The sequence below is a fragment of the Elephantulus edwardii genome, unplaced genomic scaffold (assembly GCF_000299155.1).
Source record: "Elephantulus edwardii isolate Elephantulus edwardi_28Jun2011 unplaced genomic scaffold, EleEdw1.0 scaffold00038, whole genome shotgun sequence".
Taxonomy (NCBI): domain Eukaryota; kingdom Metazoa; phylum Chordata; class Mammalia; order Macroscelidea; family Macroscelididae; genus Elephantulus; species Elephantulus edwardii.
In genome coordinates, this window is record NW_006399788.1 from 15169603 (window position 1) to 15190524 (window position 20922).

Below are 20922 nucleotides of genomic sequence, written 5' to 3' on the forward strand. Positions count from 1 at the left end.
CCTAGAAAAGATCCAAAATGCCTCTTAATCCAGAATTTGGATGCCTTCACCTAGGTTCCCCGGACTGTTCTCCGTGAAGTGTGTGTCTTTGTGGGAAGATGCTTGTTCTAGGAACTAGAGTAAGTAGCGATTGAGATTTGGAAGGTCCAGAACCTGAAGTTAACATTTGCGAGGCCAAACATCTGGGCCCAATCATGCAAGGAGTGCGAGAGGAAGCCTTTTAGTGGAAGGAGAGCAACCCCGTCATCCTTGATATCTCTGCTTTTTCCTCAGAGCTCGGCCTTGGGGCTACCTCTCTCATTCCCTAATTTGCTTTATTCATTTAGTCCCAAACCCTTTGTTAACTTCATTTTATGTCACTGAGCATCTTTGTTGCCACCAGGCTAATTTTCCCCCCGTTTTAATATAAATTTGTTGGGGGAAAGATCCAGTCCTGTTTGCCTATTGTTAGAATTTTTTCAGTTAAACCAGCTCGTGAGTGTTTGTTTCTGTGGTAACTGAAACCTCCCCACCGCCTTTCTCCTATATTGTATATGTCAGTACCTTCTAGGTCGCAGTGCTTGGTGAAGGGTATTATTAGATAATTCTCATAGTTCTTGCTCTGGAAATACTATGTTTTTGCTATTTTCAACCAAAGAATAAGAGAAACACAAAACTTTCTTGATGACAAAGCCCATTCACACAATCTCTCTTTTTTTCTAATTGAACCTCACACTCACCCTTGTAGAGCACATGAGGCCTGTGTTGCTGTCTTCATTTCAGAGGCATAGCCTGGAGGACTCAGCTTGAGGATTAATATAAAGGAAAAATTAGGCCCTGGTGGCGGCAGTAGTGACATGTTCAATGACAACGAAAGAAAGTCAACAAGAGTTTGAGACAAACTGGTTACTGAAAAATCACACTAGGATTTAAAGTCCTGAGTCCTTACCATGTGTCTGAGACCCACACATCCAGTGTGAAGCCAGAAAGGGAGACGCTGGGTGTATGAGCACACAAGTACCCCAAGGACATCCCTGCTCAGGTGCTCAAGTATAGGGTGCAAAGTGGAGAGGGGAAGACAAGGAGACGGTAGCAGAGGTGTTAGCAAGGGAACCGTTTATGTCCTCATTCTAAGGAGGACCCAGCAGTAGTCATGGGACTTTACATTTGTCCCTTCTGATAATGGCAGAGTTGTCATGGAAGAGCTTCAGCTTTACTTCAGAGCCCAGGTGCGCATCTGTTTGTGCACCATCTGATTCTTGGCTTGAACTCTAGCACATCTGCTTAAATCGTTTCTTTGGTCAACATCCCTGCTGGTCATTAAAGTCGCCACATGTAAAATCGCTCACATCTGAGAGAAAATTGCTTCATCCTGGAAGGACAAATACTCATTCATTCACTCACAGACAGGTGTTGACAGACTCTGATGCTGGAGCTAGAAGTGAGGTCTTCTGAAGGCCAGAGCCAAGTGTCTTTCTTGAATAAAAAGAGAAGGACAGGACTGGCCTTAGTCAAAGTGGATGGTGCCAAGAGCTGACCAGAGAGCTGCTGAGACTATTAAGCTGCAGGAGAAAGGATCCTGCCTTCTAATTTCTGTCGGTCTTTAGGCAGAATACGCATCTCCAGGCCTCCTTTAGTGTTCTTTTTTATTTTCACCTGTAAATGAAAGGGTTAGAGTAGCTGATCCCTGAGACCTCTTCTAGCTCTGTGATTTATTCGGACCTTTCATTTTCTCAATAGAAACTATGTACAATTCTTGATGTTTGCATCTCTCCTACAGCATTTACCTCTTCTTTCTCTGTAGGATAATTATTCGTGTCTGTGCTAGACAGTGTCTACGCTAGGACTATTCTTTGGGAATTAGAGACATGACAGACATCATCGGGAGCTCTGGTTGCCTAGTGGGTAAAGAGTTGTGCTGCCAACTCAAAGGCAAGTGGTTCAAATCCAGCAGCTGCTCTGAAGGAGGAAGATTAGGGAATCTCCTGTGCAATTTGTTGTCTCTGAAATCTGCCAGAGGGTCAACCATCAGTCAATTTGACTCAATGGCACATAACAACAACCGTCTTCATAATACACATGAACTCAGCGGCTTTGGGGAAGGCTTTTTGACTATTTACAGCTCAGTCTCTTCAACCACAAATAGGATTATTGATGCCAGCCTTGTTTATTTCACTGGTGTAGTTGTGAGGATCAGAAGTAGCAATAGGTATGAATAAGTTTTTGTGAAATGTAAGTGGATCTTTTACTATAAAGGATTGGGTTCCATGGGTGGTGCAGTTAACACGCTCAGCTGCTAACTAAAGGTTGTAGGTTCCAGTCCACCCAGAGGTATCTCAAATGAAAGGCCTTGCAATCTACTGCTTCATTTCCATATACATTGAAAACACTTTAGGGCACAGTTTAGTCTGACACACGAGGGGCCTTTTGTTAGAATCAACTCTGTTGTCATTGTTTTGTACCTTCAAGAGTTAACTGTGTCCCATAGCAAATTCTGAACCTTGTCCAATCCTAGTCCAATCCTCATTATCTCTGACATACCTGAACCCATTGCCATAGGCACTGTGTCAATCCATTTTTAGTAACTTAACAAAGGAGAGAGAAGTCATTATGAATCTAAATTGCACAATGGCAGGGCCCTTGCCTTACTCATCAATATCCAACCGAGTACCCAGCTTGTCAGAGATTCTAAGAAGTATTTGTTCAGTGAGTGCAGGACTAAATGAAGCATGAACAGAGTGCAGAAGTGGGGGAGGGTCAAGAGCACTAGAAAGGTTACACGTGCAAGCTCGGGCAGAAAGCACCACCTTCCATTTTATTCCTGCACCTAAAGGGTGAAAAAGTTTACATGTCTAAAAGGAAAAAGCAGAAAATGTCACAGCATTCCCTCATTTAGACCTACTAGGTTGCGGCAGTCATCACTGCCTACAGTGGGAAGGTAGTAGATTTGCTTGTTGAGCAGAGAAGGCAGTTGATAGGAACATTCACTGTCCAGAAAAGCTGCTGCTGGCATTTCCAGGTAGGGACGGGAGAGCGCTTCCTGAGACTTGACCTCCAGCCTGACTTCTAGGACACAGCTCCAGAGGGGTGTTTACCTGTGCTCTGCCACTTTGTCTGCCCTTGAACTTTTGTTCTTGTGCCCTAGTACTACAAGGCTACCCCTTCTCTGCTCAGAATCCCTGCTACACGTTCCTTAGGATAGAGGCACACACAGTTCTGGTTTTACCTAGATCCGCAGTGCCTCGGTCTCCCTGAACTCCAGTTTTGTGTCCACTCTCTGAAGCTGCTGGAAGCTCCACTTAGCTTCTCAGTCTAATAGCTGCAGTGTTTCATTTGGCTTCTAATTTTGCTGATAGCAATTAAAAAAGAGAACCCAGAATCAATAACTCATTGCCATGCAGTCAGAGCCATCTCATAAATGACCCTCTAGTGTGTCTTAAGGGAGCTCTGGTGGGCTAGTGGTAAGAAGCTGCTCCGCAATCCCGAAGGCACATGGTTCCAGGCCACCAGCTGCTCTGCGGGAGAAGGATGGGCAATCTCCTCCCACGAGATCAACTGCTTCTGAAAACCCACTAAAGGGCTCATTGTGGGTCAGTTTGACTCTATAGTACACATCAACAATAACAAGTGTGTTTTCAGGAAGCTGTAAATCACACAGGAGGAGACTGTCCTCTCTCTCCCACATAGCCTCTAGTAGATTTGAACCATCAGAGAGGCATGGCCTTCGGTTAGCAGTGCAACGCCTCACAGATTACATCACCAGAACAACTCCTCTGTTAGGTGCCTGCAAGTCCATTTTGACCCATATGGAACCTGTGTGGGAGAGTAGAACGATTCATAAGGTTTTCTTAACAGTAATCTTTGTGGGAGCGGATCACCAAGACTTTCTCCCAAAGAACCTCTGAACTGGTTCTAACCACCAACCTTTTACACAGAAATGCCTTGTGAGGAAAAGCTGAATAGACTATCAGGCTCTGTCAGTGAATCTGCCTTCCCTCTGAGGTCTTGGCCCTTGATATTCCTCCAGTGTCTTCAGAAAGATGGTTTAGAATGTTTTCTAACAATACTACTATGTGTATGCCTCACACTGGGTCCATCGTAGACAGAAGTGGGAGCTCACAGGAATTGTTTTCCCAGTACTAATACTTGCTGGGATTTTCATCATTTCAATGCATTCAGGATTGAGAGCTGGTGGTTCTGTATGCTGTAAAGTTGGAATTGACTCATAGCTGACCCTCCAGCGGGTTTTCAGAGGTTGTAAAATGGACAGGAAGAAATTGCCCATCTTTCTCCCACAAAGCATTTGTTGGATTTGAACCTGGAGCCTTTGAGTTGGTAATGCCTTACTACTAAGCTACCAGAGCTTCCCAAGTCTAGCCCAATAGTCTTTGCTAATAATTTTTATTTTCTTTATTTTGTTGTTGTTGAGAATATGTACATTAATATTTTTACTAAGAAGAGGTGAGTTTGAGGTCTAAAGAGGAATAGAAACTTCCCCAGGCACTCAATTTAAGAGCAGAGCAGAGATTCAGCGTGGTCTCCTGATTTCTAGACCACATACCTTCTATTGCACCAGGCAGACTCTCAGAGGGCCCCACGTCAGTCTCCATATCCCCAGGATTGTAAATGGGATGCCTGTCTCTGACTGTGTGATCCACTGGGATCTCTCCTGAGCATGGGTGGGAAGGGCTGTGCTCTGAGAATGTGCACTTCTGCCCACCCCCACGCTGCCCCACTCGGGTGTGCATGGAGCCGACCACCTACTTGCCCCAGACATGCAGTCAGTTGTGGCTCAGCCTTAATGGGCCTGCACTGCTTAATTACAGCCAAGGCTTCCTCAGTAATTATGGGCCTTCCCAGGACTCCAGCATGCCCGGTTCATCCTTCCCAAGACCGAACCTCAGCCACTGCAGCCGGCTGGCTGGCGTCTCCTCCTTTGTCTTCAGTGTCTCCCATGGCTCGGGCAACAGTTACCTTCCTCCTTTGCCCTTTACCCCTGCCGATACTGACATCCTTGTGTTGGCTGTGTCAGGGACACTCTGTTCTGGAGAAAGTTTTGGTCTGCCTCCATCCACATTCCTTCCTCTCTTCGCTAACCACTGAACTCAAGTTGTTGACTTCTTCTCCAGCCAGACCCGGCTCCCTCCTCCCAGCTCCCTTGCTCTGACCGCATGAGTCACACTGGCTCAGGGAGGGTCAGCAAGGCTCTTCCCACCTGAGGCAGACCTTCAGATGACCCTCTCCTGCTCTGTACACAGTGCTTCAGTGTACACTGTGCCTGTGACATGGGGAAAAAATTACCATAGCGTTGAATCCAACTAATGATGACCTCGTGCGTGTCAAACTGTGCTCCACAGGGTTTTTATAGCTGATTTTGGGGAAATAGAATACCACGTTTTCCACCCGAGGCACTTCTGGGTGTAGCCAAGCTTCCAGCTTGCTAGATGGCTGTCAAAAAAATATCCATTTGTACTATTTAGGGACTCCCAGGACCAGTAGATGCTTGCAGATGCTGGCTGCTTCCAGCTTTCATTATCCTTCCCATCTCCAAGCTGTAGGAGGTGAGAGAAGGCAGGGCACAGCACAGGTAGAAATTCAGAGGCTGAAGTACACCGGGGCCAGATATTACAACACCAGTGTAAATATCCCTCAAAAGGTGGGCTCTGGGAGCTCTGGTGGCCTAGTGGCAAGAAACTGCACTGCAATCCTGAAGGCGCACGGTTCGAATTCACCAGATGCTCTGCTGGAGAAAGAAGGACAATCTCCTCCTGTACCAGTCAGATCAGACTCAACAGTATGCAACAAGAAAAACAAATAAACAAAAACCCCAAAACCAAAAAAGTGGGCTCTGTCACCAGCCTATGGCAATGAGAAAGACTTAGGTCTGTAACCCAAGAACATGCTAGTGACCCACACTGGTGCCTGAGAGATTCAGGTAGGCCCTGAGTGAACTCCACTGAGTTCTCAGAGGTGAGGACGGTGGTGCTAGCTGTGACTCGAGGAAGCATAGATGAAAGGGCACCTTTATTGTGGAAGTCCTCACTCCGGTCACACTCAGCACTTGGTGGAATGAGATGGAAGGTGGCAGAGGGCACTAGAAGCATGTGAGGGGCTCAGCCTCTTCCACCCAGGAAAGGATGCCACAGAGCATGTCCTTGTCTCTCCTTAGAAGCTGGAAGGGATTGGAATGGAGGAGAGAAAAGAAAAGGTCTTCATGCTTCTACCTTTTCTCTTTCTCTAACCAGATACCAAGCAATCAGTTGCCGTGGCATCATGTGTGACTCAGGGCAGTTCTGTGTAGATGTGTGCCCAACAGGGTTTTCAATGACTACTATTTCCGAAAGTAGATCACCAGGTCTCTTTTCCAAGGTGCCTCTGAGAGGACATAACCCTCCAAGCTTTCTGTTAGCAGCCGAGAGTGCTAACTCTATGCGTTGTCCAATTCTTTCTCACTCACATAAAAACTCTTGTTCAGTGGCATTAAGTCAACTACAATTCATAGCATCCCTCTGAAGGAGAGATCTAAACTTTGTCCCATGCTGTACCATCCTCACCATCTCTGATGTGTTCGTGCCCGTTGCTACGGTGACTGAACCACTCTGTCTTGTTGAGAGTCTTCCTCTTTTTCTCTGTCCCTACATCTAGTACGGTGTCATCCTCTAAGGACTGTCCCATCCTAACAACACAGAAACTCTCAAAGTAACTGCTATCCTTCTGGATAGACCAGGAGGAGAGATCATGTACTGAAGATGATGGCAGAGGAAAGAAAGGGGTCCCAGGGAGAAAGAAAGGGGCCTTTGGCTTTGATCCCCGGGACAGAGCGGGAGGGGCATCCTTGTAGAGACATTTCCTTCCTCGAGGCTAGAGATTCTGCCATATCCACCCAGAGAACAAGGATTGAAGTCAAAGCAGTGGTTGAGGTCCTCTGAAAGGGGAGAGGACATAGTACTGGGGAGCTGGAGTAAGTCCTGGGGGAGCCTACATCCCAGAGTAGGTGGATGAAGAGCCAAAAGAAGGGGACAGGTTAAAAGCAGTCAAAGAGGTAGGAGTTGAGTGCTGGAAAACTAAGGTTGTATTGCCTGTCTATAGGATGGCTCATCTGAGAGCGAAAAGAGTGTGAATCCCTAGAAGCTGTGAATCCCAACTCGCATGTTCTATGATGAAAAACTGACCCCTAGAACGGGATGCACTGCTGGTCTAGTGGGCAAAGAGTTGCACTGCCAACCCAAAGGCAAGTGGTTTGAATCGACCAGCTGCTTCTCAGGAGAAAGAAGGACAATCTCCCCTTGTTTGAATTTACAGCCTCCAGGAACCCACTAGAGGGTCAAGTAGGAGTTTATTCCAACCAAAAAGCACATAACAACAACAATAACAACAGAAAGAAGGGACTCACGCAGTGTGTCTCCACTACTCTCTGACTTCCCACTTTGTGCTCCTGGTGCCACCCACACATAGCCGCTGGGGACCTTTCCACCCCTGAATAGCTCGCTGCTTTTCCAAACCTCAGCTGGCCTAGGTTCCAAGAACAGAGTCAGGGTGAAGACAGGCACCGTGATGCTGCCAGTTCCCAGCAGGTCCTGCCAGTCTGGGGGAGGCGGTCCCCGTGAGGACACCCCATGTGCCATGTGATGCTGGCAGTTGCACTCCTGGGGGTCCTGCTGTGGATAATAGCACAGGTCCTACTTCCTGGCTTCTCAGGAGCCAAGCTGCTGCCAGCCCCACCCTCTGCCCACGGCCAGCCCATGACGGACAGAATTCCAGCCTTGACTGCTGCCAGGCCACGTGCGCCGTGCATGGCCATATCCCGGTGAGTGGGAGGTGGCAATGGGCAGGCAGCGGCAGAGAACTGGCCTGAAGGTTTTTATTGGCTCTGGTGGGGCTGACTCTGCCTGGGCTCTGGTTTCCAGTTGAGGTCATTCTGGAGGAGCATATTCACTAACACTCCGTTCCTCTTAGAAATACCCCAGGAAGGAGAAGGAGAGAGGGAACAGCAGAGCAGGGGCAGCGGGAGGGGAGGGCAGGAGGGTAGCGGTTACAGGACCATCTCCAGCTACCAGTCTGCATCAGATGGGGAAGGGGTCTTGGTGCCACAGTGCTGGGTTTTGGCAAACAGAGGGCTCCCTGCTCACCCAGCACACGGGGTCCCTGCTGTCTGAAAGGCTCACATGGGTCCCTGTTTCAGTTGTTCAGGAATCACAGCTTCTAGGGTCCTTCTCGCTCTCAGGTCAGCCATCCTATAGATAGGCACTCACTACAGACTTACTTTTCCAAGACACGTGGACATCACGTCTCTGTGCATTCATTAAGGACAGCAGTAAAGTAGATGCCTTTCTATCTCAAAAACTCTTAACCTTCAGCTGCCCTGGGAGATGGGGAGTGATGTAGGAGTGCAAGTCTCACAGAGGCCTGGGTGTGGGCCCTTGGCTTCATCTCTCAGGCCAGCCCTGTGGTCCACTGCTCTCAACAGGTCTCCTCGCTGGTCACTTGCCCAAACCACCAAAGGAAGTCAGATTCATGCTGTGCCTCAGTCCCCTGATGGTTAAAGTCCTTGTTCTCTACAACCACTATCCTTAGGAGGTCGCACAGTTCTCTCTGCCTCTGCATCTCACATCCCTTGAGTGACAACTACATTCGGTTGTATGTATTCAGAATTAGTACAGCGCTGAGAGGGGCTAGCCTTTAGATTTATTTGATCGGAAGGACATTAAGTTGTCCAATTTCTGGCTTGGATGTTTGATTTGATTCTTGAAGGCAGGATCTGATCTTCACCTTGTTATCTCCCACAGGCATCTAGTCCAGAGCCTCGGCTTAGCCAGTGTCCATGCCCATTTGGTGAGTCACCCTCACCAAACCCAGATCACCTGGAGTTTCTCCTGTGACATCATCTAGAAGTTGTATAGAATTGTTTCTTGCATTTAGGTTTGGGACCCATTCTTTTTTAATTCATTTTTGTAAAAGATGGAAGCTCTATATCTAGATTTATTTCTTTTTGCACATAGATTTCAAGTTGTTCCAACCCAATTTGTTGAAAAGATTCTCCTCTCTCTACTGGATTGTATGCACCTTTGCTAAAGATTCTTTGTACCTTTGTCAAAGATCGATGGGCTGTATTTGTGCTGTATTATCTCTGGTCTCTCTATTCTGTCCTACTAACCCATTTTTCAGGGAGCTCTGGTGGTCTAGTGGTAAGAAGCCGCGTTGCAATCCTGAAGGCCCGTGGTTCAAATCCACCAGCTGCTCTGTGAGAGAAGGATGGTCAGTCTCCCCCTGTGTGATTAACTGCCTTTGAAATCCCTCTGGGGGATCGACTATGGGTCGGCTCTGAGTCAGTGGCACCCACCAACAACAATGTATTTGTCCACTCATTCCCCAAACCCAGCCTGTCTCAATCACTGTAGCTCTCTATAGTAGGTCTTGCATAGTCTTAGTCCTCTGATACTATTCTTCCTCAGTATGGTTTTGACAACTCCAGGTCTTTTGTTGCATTTCTGTATTAAACTTGGTTTGTTGAGAGACACAAGAGAACTTGCTAGAGATTAAACCAGGATTTCATTGACTCTATAAACCAAGTTGGAAAGAACTGATAGCTATACACTGCCTTGCTATGCATTAAAATAGTCTATCTCTCCATTTATATAGGTTTTATTTATTTCATTTGTTTTTCTATTTTCCTTATATTAATCTTGTATATCATTTTTGTTCATTTCCACCCATGCTTTTAAATTATGGGAGGAGGGGAGCTAATATAACTGGTATTGTTTTTCATTTCAAATTCCATTTGTTCTTTGCTGGTACATAAAAAGGCAGTGGACTTTTTCTCAATCTTGTATCTTGCTATCTATAATTGTTTATTTCATTTTTTTTCCCCTACAAGGCCTTGGGATTTTCTGCATAGGCAATCATATCATCTGTGAACAAAGACAGTTTCTTTCTCCCTTACCAGAATCACCATCTATCAGCTAATACTAAGCTCTCTACCACAGGCCAGGCTAAGTCCAGGCTCCACAGTCTTGTGCATCCAACAGATAAGCACCTTGAGTTTACTTTCAGTGCACTCTTACTTCTCTTTCTCTGTGTTAAATAAATGGAAGTAGTAGCCACATGAGCTTAAAGAAGAGAGTGTTGTTGTTGTTGTTGTGTACTATAGAATCAGAACCAACCCATAGCTGACCTTCCAGGGGGTTTTCAGAGACAGTTAATTGCATGGCAGGAGCTTGCCCAGGCTTCTCCCGCAGAGCGGCTGGTGGCCTCGAACTAAGTGCCCTCATAATTGCAAAGCAGCTTCTTGCCAGTTGGCCACCAGAGAGACTAGAGAGCTCAAAAAGGCTTCTTTGAGGAATTGCCCTCTCTGTGAGCTGTTGTATCCCACATACTCAGACCCTAGTTACCATCTCATACTTTCCTTTCTTGAAAAGTATACTTGAAAAGTATACTCATACTTTTGCTTTCTTGGTTTTCTACTCAGTGTCAACAAACTATCTCTGCTTCCAGATGCCTGAGTGGTCATGGGGAGAGCCTGTGAGTGGGGTGTGAATAAATACAGCAGTCAAAGACCATGAGGTGAGGGACAGGCCAAGCCAGCTTCTATGGCAATAAAGACAGTGCTGGACACCATTTGCCTTTTCCCAGCGTGGTCCAGCTTTCTTAGTCCCCAACTCAATAACATGTGTGTAGCATGGACAAGCTTTGGAGTTAGAATAATGGGTGCTTCTTTGTTGCATTTACATGGTGTGCCAGGCCTAATGCTGAACACTTTGTACGTGTTATCACAGGGAATCTTCTCACCAGGCAAGTATTTGCTCCTCACTTCACAGATGACAAAGCTGACATAGAAGAGTCAAGGAATTGACCAAGTCTCCAAAAACTGAGCAGTACAAAGCTTGGTCTTTGCCTCACTGTGACCCTAGGGCTGTGACTGTATCCCACTCTTTCTCTGAGAAAATCAGCCCCCCATAGAATGACCTCTCCTTTCCTCTTTCCAACCCTAGGTGTCCCCGGCCCTCCAGGACCAAGAGGACTCAAAGGTGACATGGGCGTGAAAGGGCCTGGTGGCAGCAGAGGACCAAAAGGAGACCCAGGCACCTTGGGCCCCCCTGGGCCCCAGGGGCCTCAGGGGCCATCTGGGGAGCCAGGACCTGTGGGAGAACGTGGACCAGTTGGCCTTCGAGGTGTCCCAGGCTTCAAAGGTTCAAAAGGCAGTTTTGGAACTGGAGGGCCAAGAGGACAGCCAGGCCCCAAAGGGGATGTGGGACCCCCAGGCCCAGAAGGACCCCCAGGGCCAGAGGGGCCCCCAGGGCCTCAGGGTAAACCAGGGATTGCAGGGAAAACAGGGTCTCCAGGCCAGCGGGGAGCCATGGGCCTTAAGGGTGAACCAGGGATCCAGGGTCCCCCCGGCCTTCCCGGACCTCCAGGTCCACCTGGGAGCCAGCGTTCCTACTGAGAAGGGACAAGTCCAGGACACTGCCATGCAGAATGAGAGGAACGAGGCATGAGCCGCAAAGCTTCACCCGGAGACAGCCGTGGTCCTTTGATCTCAGTTGGGAGTCCTCCAAGGCTAACTCTGAAACTTTGGGCTCCATAGAGAAGCAGGGCCCCCCACCAGCACATGTGCATTTCCCTGCAGGTCAGGGGGGCCGACTGGGGTCGCTTGGCAGGGCAGGAGGAGAAGGCAACAGAAGATGACCACCAAATCTATGACGGAGCCCATCTGGGAGGTGGCTGTCTCGAGGAGGAGGAGGGGAGCTAGAATCTATCCCAGAATCTGTGACAGACCCCACTATTCCCAATATTTCCTCACCTGTCCAGTCAGCAGCTTCGTGGGGTTCCCATTGTTTAAAAGAACCAGAAAAACTTTGCCAGGAGGTAATAATTAAAATCAATGGACCAGGTAGATTTGTTGCTGGCAGGTCCCTGCCCTGAGGGTCTGGGTGCCTGGGAGCAGTCTCCTGCCTCACCTGAAACACTGAGACCCAAGCTGGCCGGACATTCTCAGGCCCAGTGCATGTGCACATGGCACCCCTGACAAGTCCAGCATTTTCTCTCTCAGGAGCAGTCCATGAGAAATCCAAGCAAGGTTTTCACTGGCACAGGGAGAATATCCAGACCCTGGAACATCTTACCAAAGTGGCACCCAGCACCAAGAAAAGGAGGGAAGCAAAGATGAACTTGTGGTGCCTCACCTCTGGGGCTCTCTGCACTGCCCCACATGGGCATTGAGGAAGCTCAGGCTCCAGGATGCTAGTTCCTGATCATGGAGTGGCTCTCCACACCCAGTGCCTGGGCTCCTCCTGCCACAGCTGAATGCTGGCCTCTCCCTAGCCCGGCCCAGAATGGCCCGAGTCCTCTGCACAAGCAGCAGGATGAGGGAGGAGGCCTCACCAGAAAGGACCTGAACGCCACAAGATCTCCCTCGACATCAACACCTCAGACTTTATGCACAAAGGAGTGGAGGAAGCTCCCATGGCAGGTGAAGGCCTGAGGGCATTGCTTCCTCTAAAGCTGCTCTATCTTTATGTTCAGATTCAGAACACACCCTGAGCTGTCTTCACCCCAACACAAATTCAACAATGAGCCTGCAGTTCAAAAAAACCTTTATGCTACCTTCGTTGTTGTAATACATATGCAACTGGTTTGCATCACGTACCCACCCTCATTGCTATGTAATTCTCTTGACTGCATATGGTATACAGCATAGTATTACTGACTCAATAAAGAATTGTTTCTATGATGGTGGTATCTTCTAGTCTTTTCTGCCAGTGGATGGGAGAGGGGAGGCTGATGCCTTCACAGATTCTTTATCTTACTAACTTTGAAGGAAACCCAATGAAGGTAGGTTCCCTAGGTATCAGTCATACTGTGGAGCCTGGGAGCAAGTCTCCGGCCCCAAATTCAGATAAAAAATCGATCTCTGCTTGAAATGTAGTGGCCATGTGGAAGCCACTAGCAAACAGGAATTCCCAGAAGGAATTAAAACTACAGAACAGCAGCCAAGTGAGGGGCAGCATGACTTTATCTATGGCCCGCCCAGCTTGTTGTTGTTGTTATGTGCTGACTCACAGCTACGCTGTGTGATTGGAGCCTTGCCACGTCCTGCGCCAACCCCTCCATCTTCACAGTGCCAGAATCCATTATTAACAGCCTCTGTGTTGATCCATCTCATCGAGGCTCTTTCTCCTTTTCACTGACCCTCTGCCTTTCCCAGCATGAGATCTTTTTCCAAGGCCTGGCCCTTCCTGACAACATATTCAAAATACGTGAGCCAGAGTGTCGCCATCCTTGCCTCTCAGGAACACCCTGGTGGCACTTCCAAGACAGATTGTGTGCTCTCTTTGGAAGTCTGTGGTATATCCAGTGCTTTTTATCAACCCCACTACTGAAAGGCACTACTTTGTTCTTCCTTCTTCACTGTGCACCTTTTAATTACAGGGAGCAATTGAAAATATCATGTACCTTAGTCTTTAGTTATGTGGACCTATAACTCCCATTAACATGGCTCTGGAAAACAGCCCAGGTCTGGACACCTCCGTGAAAACTCTAGCTTCTCTTCCCTTTTGTCTCTAAGATAAGGAGATAAAACAACAAAAGGCAGAATGACCAGGTCATAGCTGCCCAGAGGGGCTGACTCGCTGGGGCTACAGGAAGTGAAGGAGAAGAGCAGGGTCAGCGGGGAGTCATCCAGGCAGCTACGGGAAGCAGGTGCACAGGGGAGGGGCTCTGTATGGGGTGCTGACTTTTATGACCCAGTAAATTCTCTGGACTCATAGCAACCCTGCAGGACAGGAGGGAAGGGGTGGGAGAGGGCTGTGTGACAGAGATAAAGACACAAGAGCTAGAGTGTGAGTGTATCTGGCAAGGTAACCCGTGAGTGGCAATGGAGAAAGTGGAGAATAAGAATCCTTGTTAGAATAAACACAACAACAGCAACATGATTAAGCGACTACTACGCAACAGGACACCGTGCTGAGTATTTTACATATATCCATCCATCTCATCCTCACTGCAACTGTAGGATGTAGAAACTCATCTTATCCTCAATAAGTGAGAAAACTGAGGTTTGGAGTCATTGATGCTACATCATGTAAATAGTGAGGTTTTTAAATATAGCTTTGTGTTAAGACTTTGTTCCACCACTTAATCAGCAAAAACTTAGGAATGCTAGGAAGTCTCTCTGTGTTTCTATTCCTTCCTCAGTCAGATGGAATTATATAACTGTACCTACGCCATTGGGTTGATGGGAAGATTAAGGGAGATGATGCCCTTTGCCAATTGCCTAAAAATGTTTACCCCGCTCTAAGAATCTGCCATTGATTCTTGTTATGGTCCTTAAGGACTCAGGGCTGTTTGAATCCCAGTGGGCATTAGCCACGCTCCTCTGCAGTTGGGTGACCCTAACATGAGCTCTGCCCCCTCATACTCCTGAATTGTTAAGAGTCAGGGAAGACTGATGAGTCATCTGTTAAACCTCTGTATTTTCTAAGCGGTAACCCCAAGATTAAGTAAGGTTGAGGGGTTTGAGTCACACCTGGGATGGAAGCTTGGGCCTTTGGCTTCATGGACAGTGTAGTTTCTTGTGTCTCTGGCTGTGCTAACTCAGGTCTCACACCACCTTACTAGTTATGACCACTGAGCAGCTCCTGCTGCATCTTCTCTGGGAAACATCACCACCTCTCTCTGTCTCATGCTCTTTAGCATTGACGCACTGCACTACACCTGATCTTAGCCAAAAGGCCAAGACAATATCACAATAGATGGAGAGAAGATTGAAATTGTCAATGACTTCATCTTACTTGGATCTATAATAAATGCACTTGGTACTAGCAGTCAGGAGATCAGGAAACATTTTGCCCTGGGAACGTCTGTTGTCAAGGACCTCTTCAAATTACTTAGGAGCAATGATGTCAGTTTAAGGACTAAGGTATGCCTGAGTCAGGCCTCAGTCTTTTCAGTTACTTGCTATGCAAGCTGGACAATGACTAACGATGACAGAAGAATTGATGCCTCTGACCTATGGTGTTGGAGAAGAATATTGAATATCCCATGGACTGCCAAAAGAACAAGTATGTCTTAGAGAAGGCACAGTCAGAGTGCTCCTTGGAGTCAAAGATGGCAAAGATTTGTCTTGCATACTTTGGGCATGTTGTTAGGAGAAGGTTATTGCTAAGAAAGGGAATTATGTTTGGAAAGGTGCCGAGGTGCTGAAAGAGAAGAAGGCCCTTGACCAGGTGGTTTGACATGGTGACTGCAGCAATGGGCTAGAGTGTGTAAGAGATGATGAGGATGGCACAGGATAGGACAGGGCTCAGATCTGTTGTCACAGGGTCACTACGAGTTGTATTCATCTTGACAGCACCCAATAATAACAAGTATGGCCCTTCAGACGGCTGGAAATCCACTGAACTGACAAAGGGAGGTAAACGGTGCCATAAAGTGAAAGTCATACACGTGTAGCAGGAGCTATGAATTGTTGGGTGTTTTGTGCACACACTTTACAAAGCGGACAATATGGTGTGGTTAGTCAGACACCATGACGGAAGCCCCTCAGTGGACAGGAAACTTGAACAAGTCACACCTCTGTCCTGCTGTGCCTTCATTAGAATCGGGGCCTTAGACACAGAACTTGCTCTGGCCAATCTTTCATTTTTCTCATCAGAAGATGAAAGAGGGGACAGGCCTCAACTTCATTCAGGCACCACAGGGTGTGTTCTGTCCTGTAATTCCAACTGGGTTTGCTCAGTTGTTTTCCTGGAACTTGCCAGTATCTAGGGCAATAAAATTTGAGCCTAGATTGAGAGATGATAAAAATAAAAAAACCAAATCCGTTACTGTCAAGGCAACCCAGGTCATTTCTCTTTGGGTCACCTCGGTGTGCAGTCTGACTGTCCTGTAGGGTTTCCAGGATGTCACCTTTCAGAAGCAGATGGCCAAATCTTCTGAAGTGCCTCTGGGGGTTGAGGGGTGAGTGTCAAACTACCCTCTTTCCAGTTAATACTAGTCAAGAGTTTAATCATTTCTACCACCGGGGGACTCATGAAAAGGTTATGGGGGTGCATTTTAATTACTGGATTAGAATGACAGCACCCCCCATCTCTACCAGATTTGCAAAGGCCTCAAGTAACTCCTGGGCCTCCTTCTAAGGACATAAGGGATCCATTTGAAATTGCAATCCTGGGGCATGTCCTTTGAATGCCTCTAACACTCTGAGCAGGAAAGGGTGCTGGGCAGGGTCTCAGCCCTTCCTCACAGGTCTGCTGCCCGCCCTGACCAATGCTGAGCTGGCGCTCCTGCTTCCCGGCCCTGGACACACCTGTCAAAACAGAGCCATGAGAGAAGAGCAGTGAGCTGAAAAACAGGGTCTGACCACACTGTGATTTCCAGAGAAAGCAGTGCAAGGGGTGCGGCAGGGCTGGCCTGGTGAGGGGCTGCCACTCCCAGAACCTAACACAATCCCAGCAGCTCTGTAGGAACCCTTCAACCCTGCAAGAGCACAGCCCATTTATTTGCTTTTTTTTTGCCTTCATGTATTCAATACTTTTGTTTTCTTTTGAATTCGTTAAAGCCTAAGGCTCCGTGCTTGATGTGGTAGGTGGTTTTACAGTGCTTCCCAGCAGAGACCACCTGTTGCATAAAATCAGCAAGGGAGCGCATTAAAGGTTCAGATTTCCTACACGCTACCCTCCACCCACTGCCTCAGAGCCACAGTGAAGGGACGGCATAGGAGGGCGGGTGAGGAACCTGTCCTTTATCCAAGTTCCTCAGGAAATTCTGGTAACCCCATATGATATTTCAGAACCATGGGCAAAGGAGATAAAGGAAGAAAAACATGTTTTATTTCATTTATTCCTTTCAAACAAAATGGATTAGCATTCTCTAAGTCAGGGGACAGAAGTCTTAGAAAGCTAAGTAGTTTGCTAAAAGTACCAAGTTTGACTAGAATTTGACCCTGAGACTTACAGAAGTCAGCTGAACTGCGTCTCATCTAATTGCAAGACTGGGAATCAGATGGAATCTGATCTTGAGCAGGAAATGGTCAAGACCCACAGAAATTGATTTGCTTAAAGGTTGCAGAACAAGCTAGTGACAAAAGTGGGATAAGGTCCCAAATCTGAGGTTGTCAAGCGTCCCCCACCCTAGTGACCATGTCACTAAGCACCACAGATGGGAGCAGAGTGCAAGTTAAATACAGGAGTTGTGAGACTGGGGAGGGTTCATAAGAGCGGTGAAACCTGGGTCTTGAAAGAGAATCAGCAAGAAGTCCAAAGCCAGACAACTTCCCACCCTAAGGTCTCCCTCCCTAAGTCAAAGCACCCCAAGATGAATGTCCAAGTAAATCCTTCAGAGTAAAACCAAACTATTAAGTATTAAAATCCGTCCTTATTGTATTTCATCTGTTCTAGGTTATATTTTATTTTTACATGATTACGTCTCACAAGACATCATCCGAAAAGCTTGAAGTGACAAAAATTGCAATTTGAAAACTGGGTTTATATTTACTATCTCTAGTGAAAGAGCTCTGGTGGTTTAGAAGTAAGGAGTTACACTGCCAACCCAAAGGCATGCAGTTCAAATCCACCAGCAGCTCCATGCGAGAAAGATGGGCATTCTCTCCCTGTGTTATTTACAGCCTCTGAAAAGTTACTCGAGGGTCAGCTATGAGCTGGTTATGACTTTCTAGTGCACTTATTGAGATAAAGCAGTTTGCTGCTGTAAATACAGCTTTGGAGATGCTGAAAGTCAGCTCTACTCTGTTCTACAGGGTCACTGAGTCAGAATTGACTCAGAGGCCCTGAGGGTTAATGAGAAACAGCACTCGTGACGCACATTCAGGGCCTCTGATGACAGAGTCTGTAACAAATGTGCTGCTGACCCAAAGGCTGTCCTTTCTGGCAGGTGGAACCACCGGAGACTCCTCAGGAGAAACGCGGCCTTGTCTCTTCTGCTACCATTTCCATCCTAGGGTTACTGTGAGTCAGAACTATCTACCAAGAGGGAGTTTGAGGTATTTTTTAAGGTGCATATTACACTTCGAAGCGTAATGCATGAAACTAAATTAATTTATGTATATTAGAGACATTTTATCCAACAGAATGTAAAATGATAATGTCATTAATATAACATGTAAGTAAAATCTTGGGTAAAGTAATTAGAAATGTCTAGAGTAGCACATCAACAGAGATGCGTGTGTACACACACACACACACACACACACACACACACACACATACACGTACTGTTGTTAAGTGTTGTTAAGTTGGAATCAACTCATAGCTGACCTTCCAATAGGTTTTCAGAACTGAGAATCACATGAGAGAAGGCTGCCCATCTTTTCCCCACAAAGCAGCTTGCCTTTGGGTTGGCAGTATAACAACTCTTTACCACTAGGCCACCAAAGGCCTGCCTATCTTTTATATATAGATATAGACATAGATAGATATGTAGATAGATAGAGATATGCAATTTCTTTTTACTAACAGAACATGTGATCAAAGTATTTGAATACCACTGCCCTAAGTCAAGGATCCCTGATCACACTAACAGTTAGTTGCTCATTCAGCTGATAACTGAAAGATTGAAAGTTTTAACCACATTTAGTGTTTTCAGGGGACAAAGACCTAGCTATTTGCTTCCATAAAGATTATAGTCAATAAAACTCAGCGGGGTACCTCTACTCCTTAGCATATGGGGTTACTATGAATCAAAATTGATTCAACAGTGCCTAAGTCAACTTTATTCCTTCAGATAGTCCCCCTTGTGATAAAGCAGAGGTCCCCAGGAGGAGGGGAAGAGAGAGAGGGAGAGGGAGTAAGAGAGAGAGGGGGAAGGGAGAGAGGAAGAGGGAGAGGGAGAGAGAGAATCTCCACATGGTGATTCTACATAGATTTAAAACCCAATAACTAGGACCAATTCCTTGTGAATTTTAAAATCTTCTATATACCCCAGACGAACCTGTTTCCCTTGTCTAACTTGGAACTTGCTGCTCTCCGTCACCCATCTTGGTCCTTGTTTTTAGCTTCAAGGAGCTCACTTCTAGACATAGAAACATTTAAAAAAGTTAATAGACAGTGTGGGAATCCCACAGAATTTATTCATTTACTTGGCAAATATTTATTGAGTTACAAGTAGCCACACACTGTACGAGCAGTACAGGAGAGGCAAGCGTTAGATTCACCTCACATTCTTGCCTGGGGGTTCTTTCCAAACCATTAGTCAGAGAAGTGGAGCTCAAGCAGAGAGAGTGGTCTCTTTGGATGGAAGCAATAGAAATCAGGATCTGAGCTTGCTAATGTAGCTGAAATTAGGAACCAGACAGGGCCTTGCAGAGGAGGAGTTGGGAAGAAGTTCCCGACAGCCACAGAGTTCTCTTTAGGTAGCTGACCAAACACTAAATTCACATTTGCAGGTCAAGAATCTGGGAGGTCTTGCTGAGAATTGCACAATTCTGGGTGATTTTGAAGTTCTGACCAACTGTAAACCTTGCTCAACACACATAAGACTTCAGAAAAGCCATACTTTAGGACTGAAGCCACCATGTTCTTGTTATTGCTGTCCTTAGGGGACATTGAGGCAGTTCTACCTCACGTTGCCACCGTATATGTTGAAATAGAGCTATTCCTTGGGGCTCTCAAGGCTGTGATTTTTCAAAAGCAAGTCACCAAACTTATCTTCTGAGGAGCCACTATCTGGGTTTGAACCATAAATCTTCCTACTAGTACTCAATTGATTAACTGTTCACAGCATTCAGAATGTCCATGGCCAGTAAAGCCTTAAATGAAGAATCACTCTTGACTGACAGATAATACAGGCCACTCTGAACAATACAAACTATCAAAACTTCCTCAAGAATAATAAATAATGTTAACAGGCTTCAACCTATTAAAGAAATGGAATTTATAGTTTAAAATCTCCCCACCATGAAACCCTCAAGGCTAGATGACTTCACCAGTTGAATTCTGCCAAACATTTATGGAAAAAATAATGCAAGTTCCACACAAAGTCTTCCAGACTTCCAGAAGGGAAGGAAATACTTTCCAATTCATTCTGAAGTCAGCTTATTAGAGTAAAATTTCATAAACATCACAAGAAAAGAAAAACTTTATTTTAAAAAAAATCACAGAATATCCATAACAACTTTAGAAACAAATATTCTTAACAACATTTTAGCAAATCAAATCTGAAAATATGTTAAAATAGAATATATCAAGGCTAAATGAGTTTTCTCTTAGGGATGCAAGATTGTTTTCATGCTGAAAACCAATAGCATTCACATTAATATAAAACAAACCAATATAATCATCTCAACAGATACATAAAATGGTTTTTATTTTATTTTATTATTTTTTTGTGTACCGTCAAATCGGATCTGACTGGTACAAGGAAGAGATTTCCCCTCCTTCTCCAGCAGAGCATCTGGTGGATTCGTACCATGTACCTCTGGAATTGCAGTGCAGCTTCTTGCCACTAGGCTATCAGAGCTCCCTACATAAAATGCTTTTTACAAACACAGTATTCACTAATGGGAAACAAAAAAACAAAATATCACCACAAACTAGAAATTAAGCACACTTTTTAAAATCTGATAAAGGACACATTATAGTTTGTTGTTGTTGTTATGTGCCGTCAAGTTGTCTGAGACTCATAGTGACGCTATGTACAATAGCCCTAAATCCTGCTCTATCCTGTGTCAATCTTACTGTCTCTGACATACCTCCTCCCACTACCCCAGTCACTGGATCAATCCATCTCATCAAGGGTCTTCTTCTCTTGTGCTGTCCCTCCACCCTCCCAAACATGATGTCCCTCTCCTTGGACTGGTCCCTCCTTACAGCATGTCCAAAGTATGTCAGATGAAGCTTCACAATCCTTGCCTCCAAGGAGCAGCCTGGTCTCATGCTCTCTAGAATGAACCTGTTTGCTCTTCTAGCAGTCCAAGATATATTCAATACTCTT

The 20922-nt window shown here is 46.2% G+C and overlaps 1 protein-coding gene across 1 annotated transcript in view; it reads left to right on the plus strand.

The window, feature by feature from the left end:
- SCARA3 (scavenger receptor class A, member 3) overlaps positions 1-11556 on the plus strand; it is a 46767-nt gene extending 35211 nt beyond the window's left edge. Inside the window, exon 6 of the mRNA XM_006884925.1 lies at positions 10968-11556. Coding sequence (XP_006884987.1) covers positions 10968-11419 — 452 coding nt within the window. The 3' untranslated portion in view covers positions 11420-11556. The remainder of the gene's footprint in view (positions 1-10967) is intronic.
- The last annotated feature ends 9366 nt before the right edge of the window (positions 11557-20922 follow it).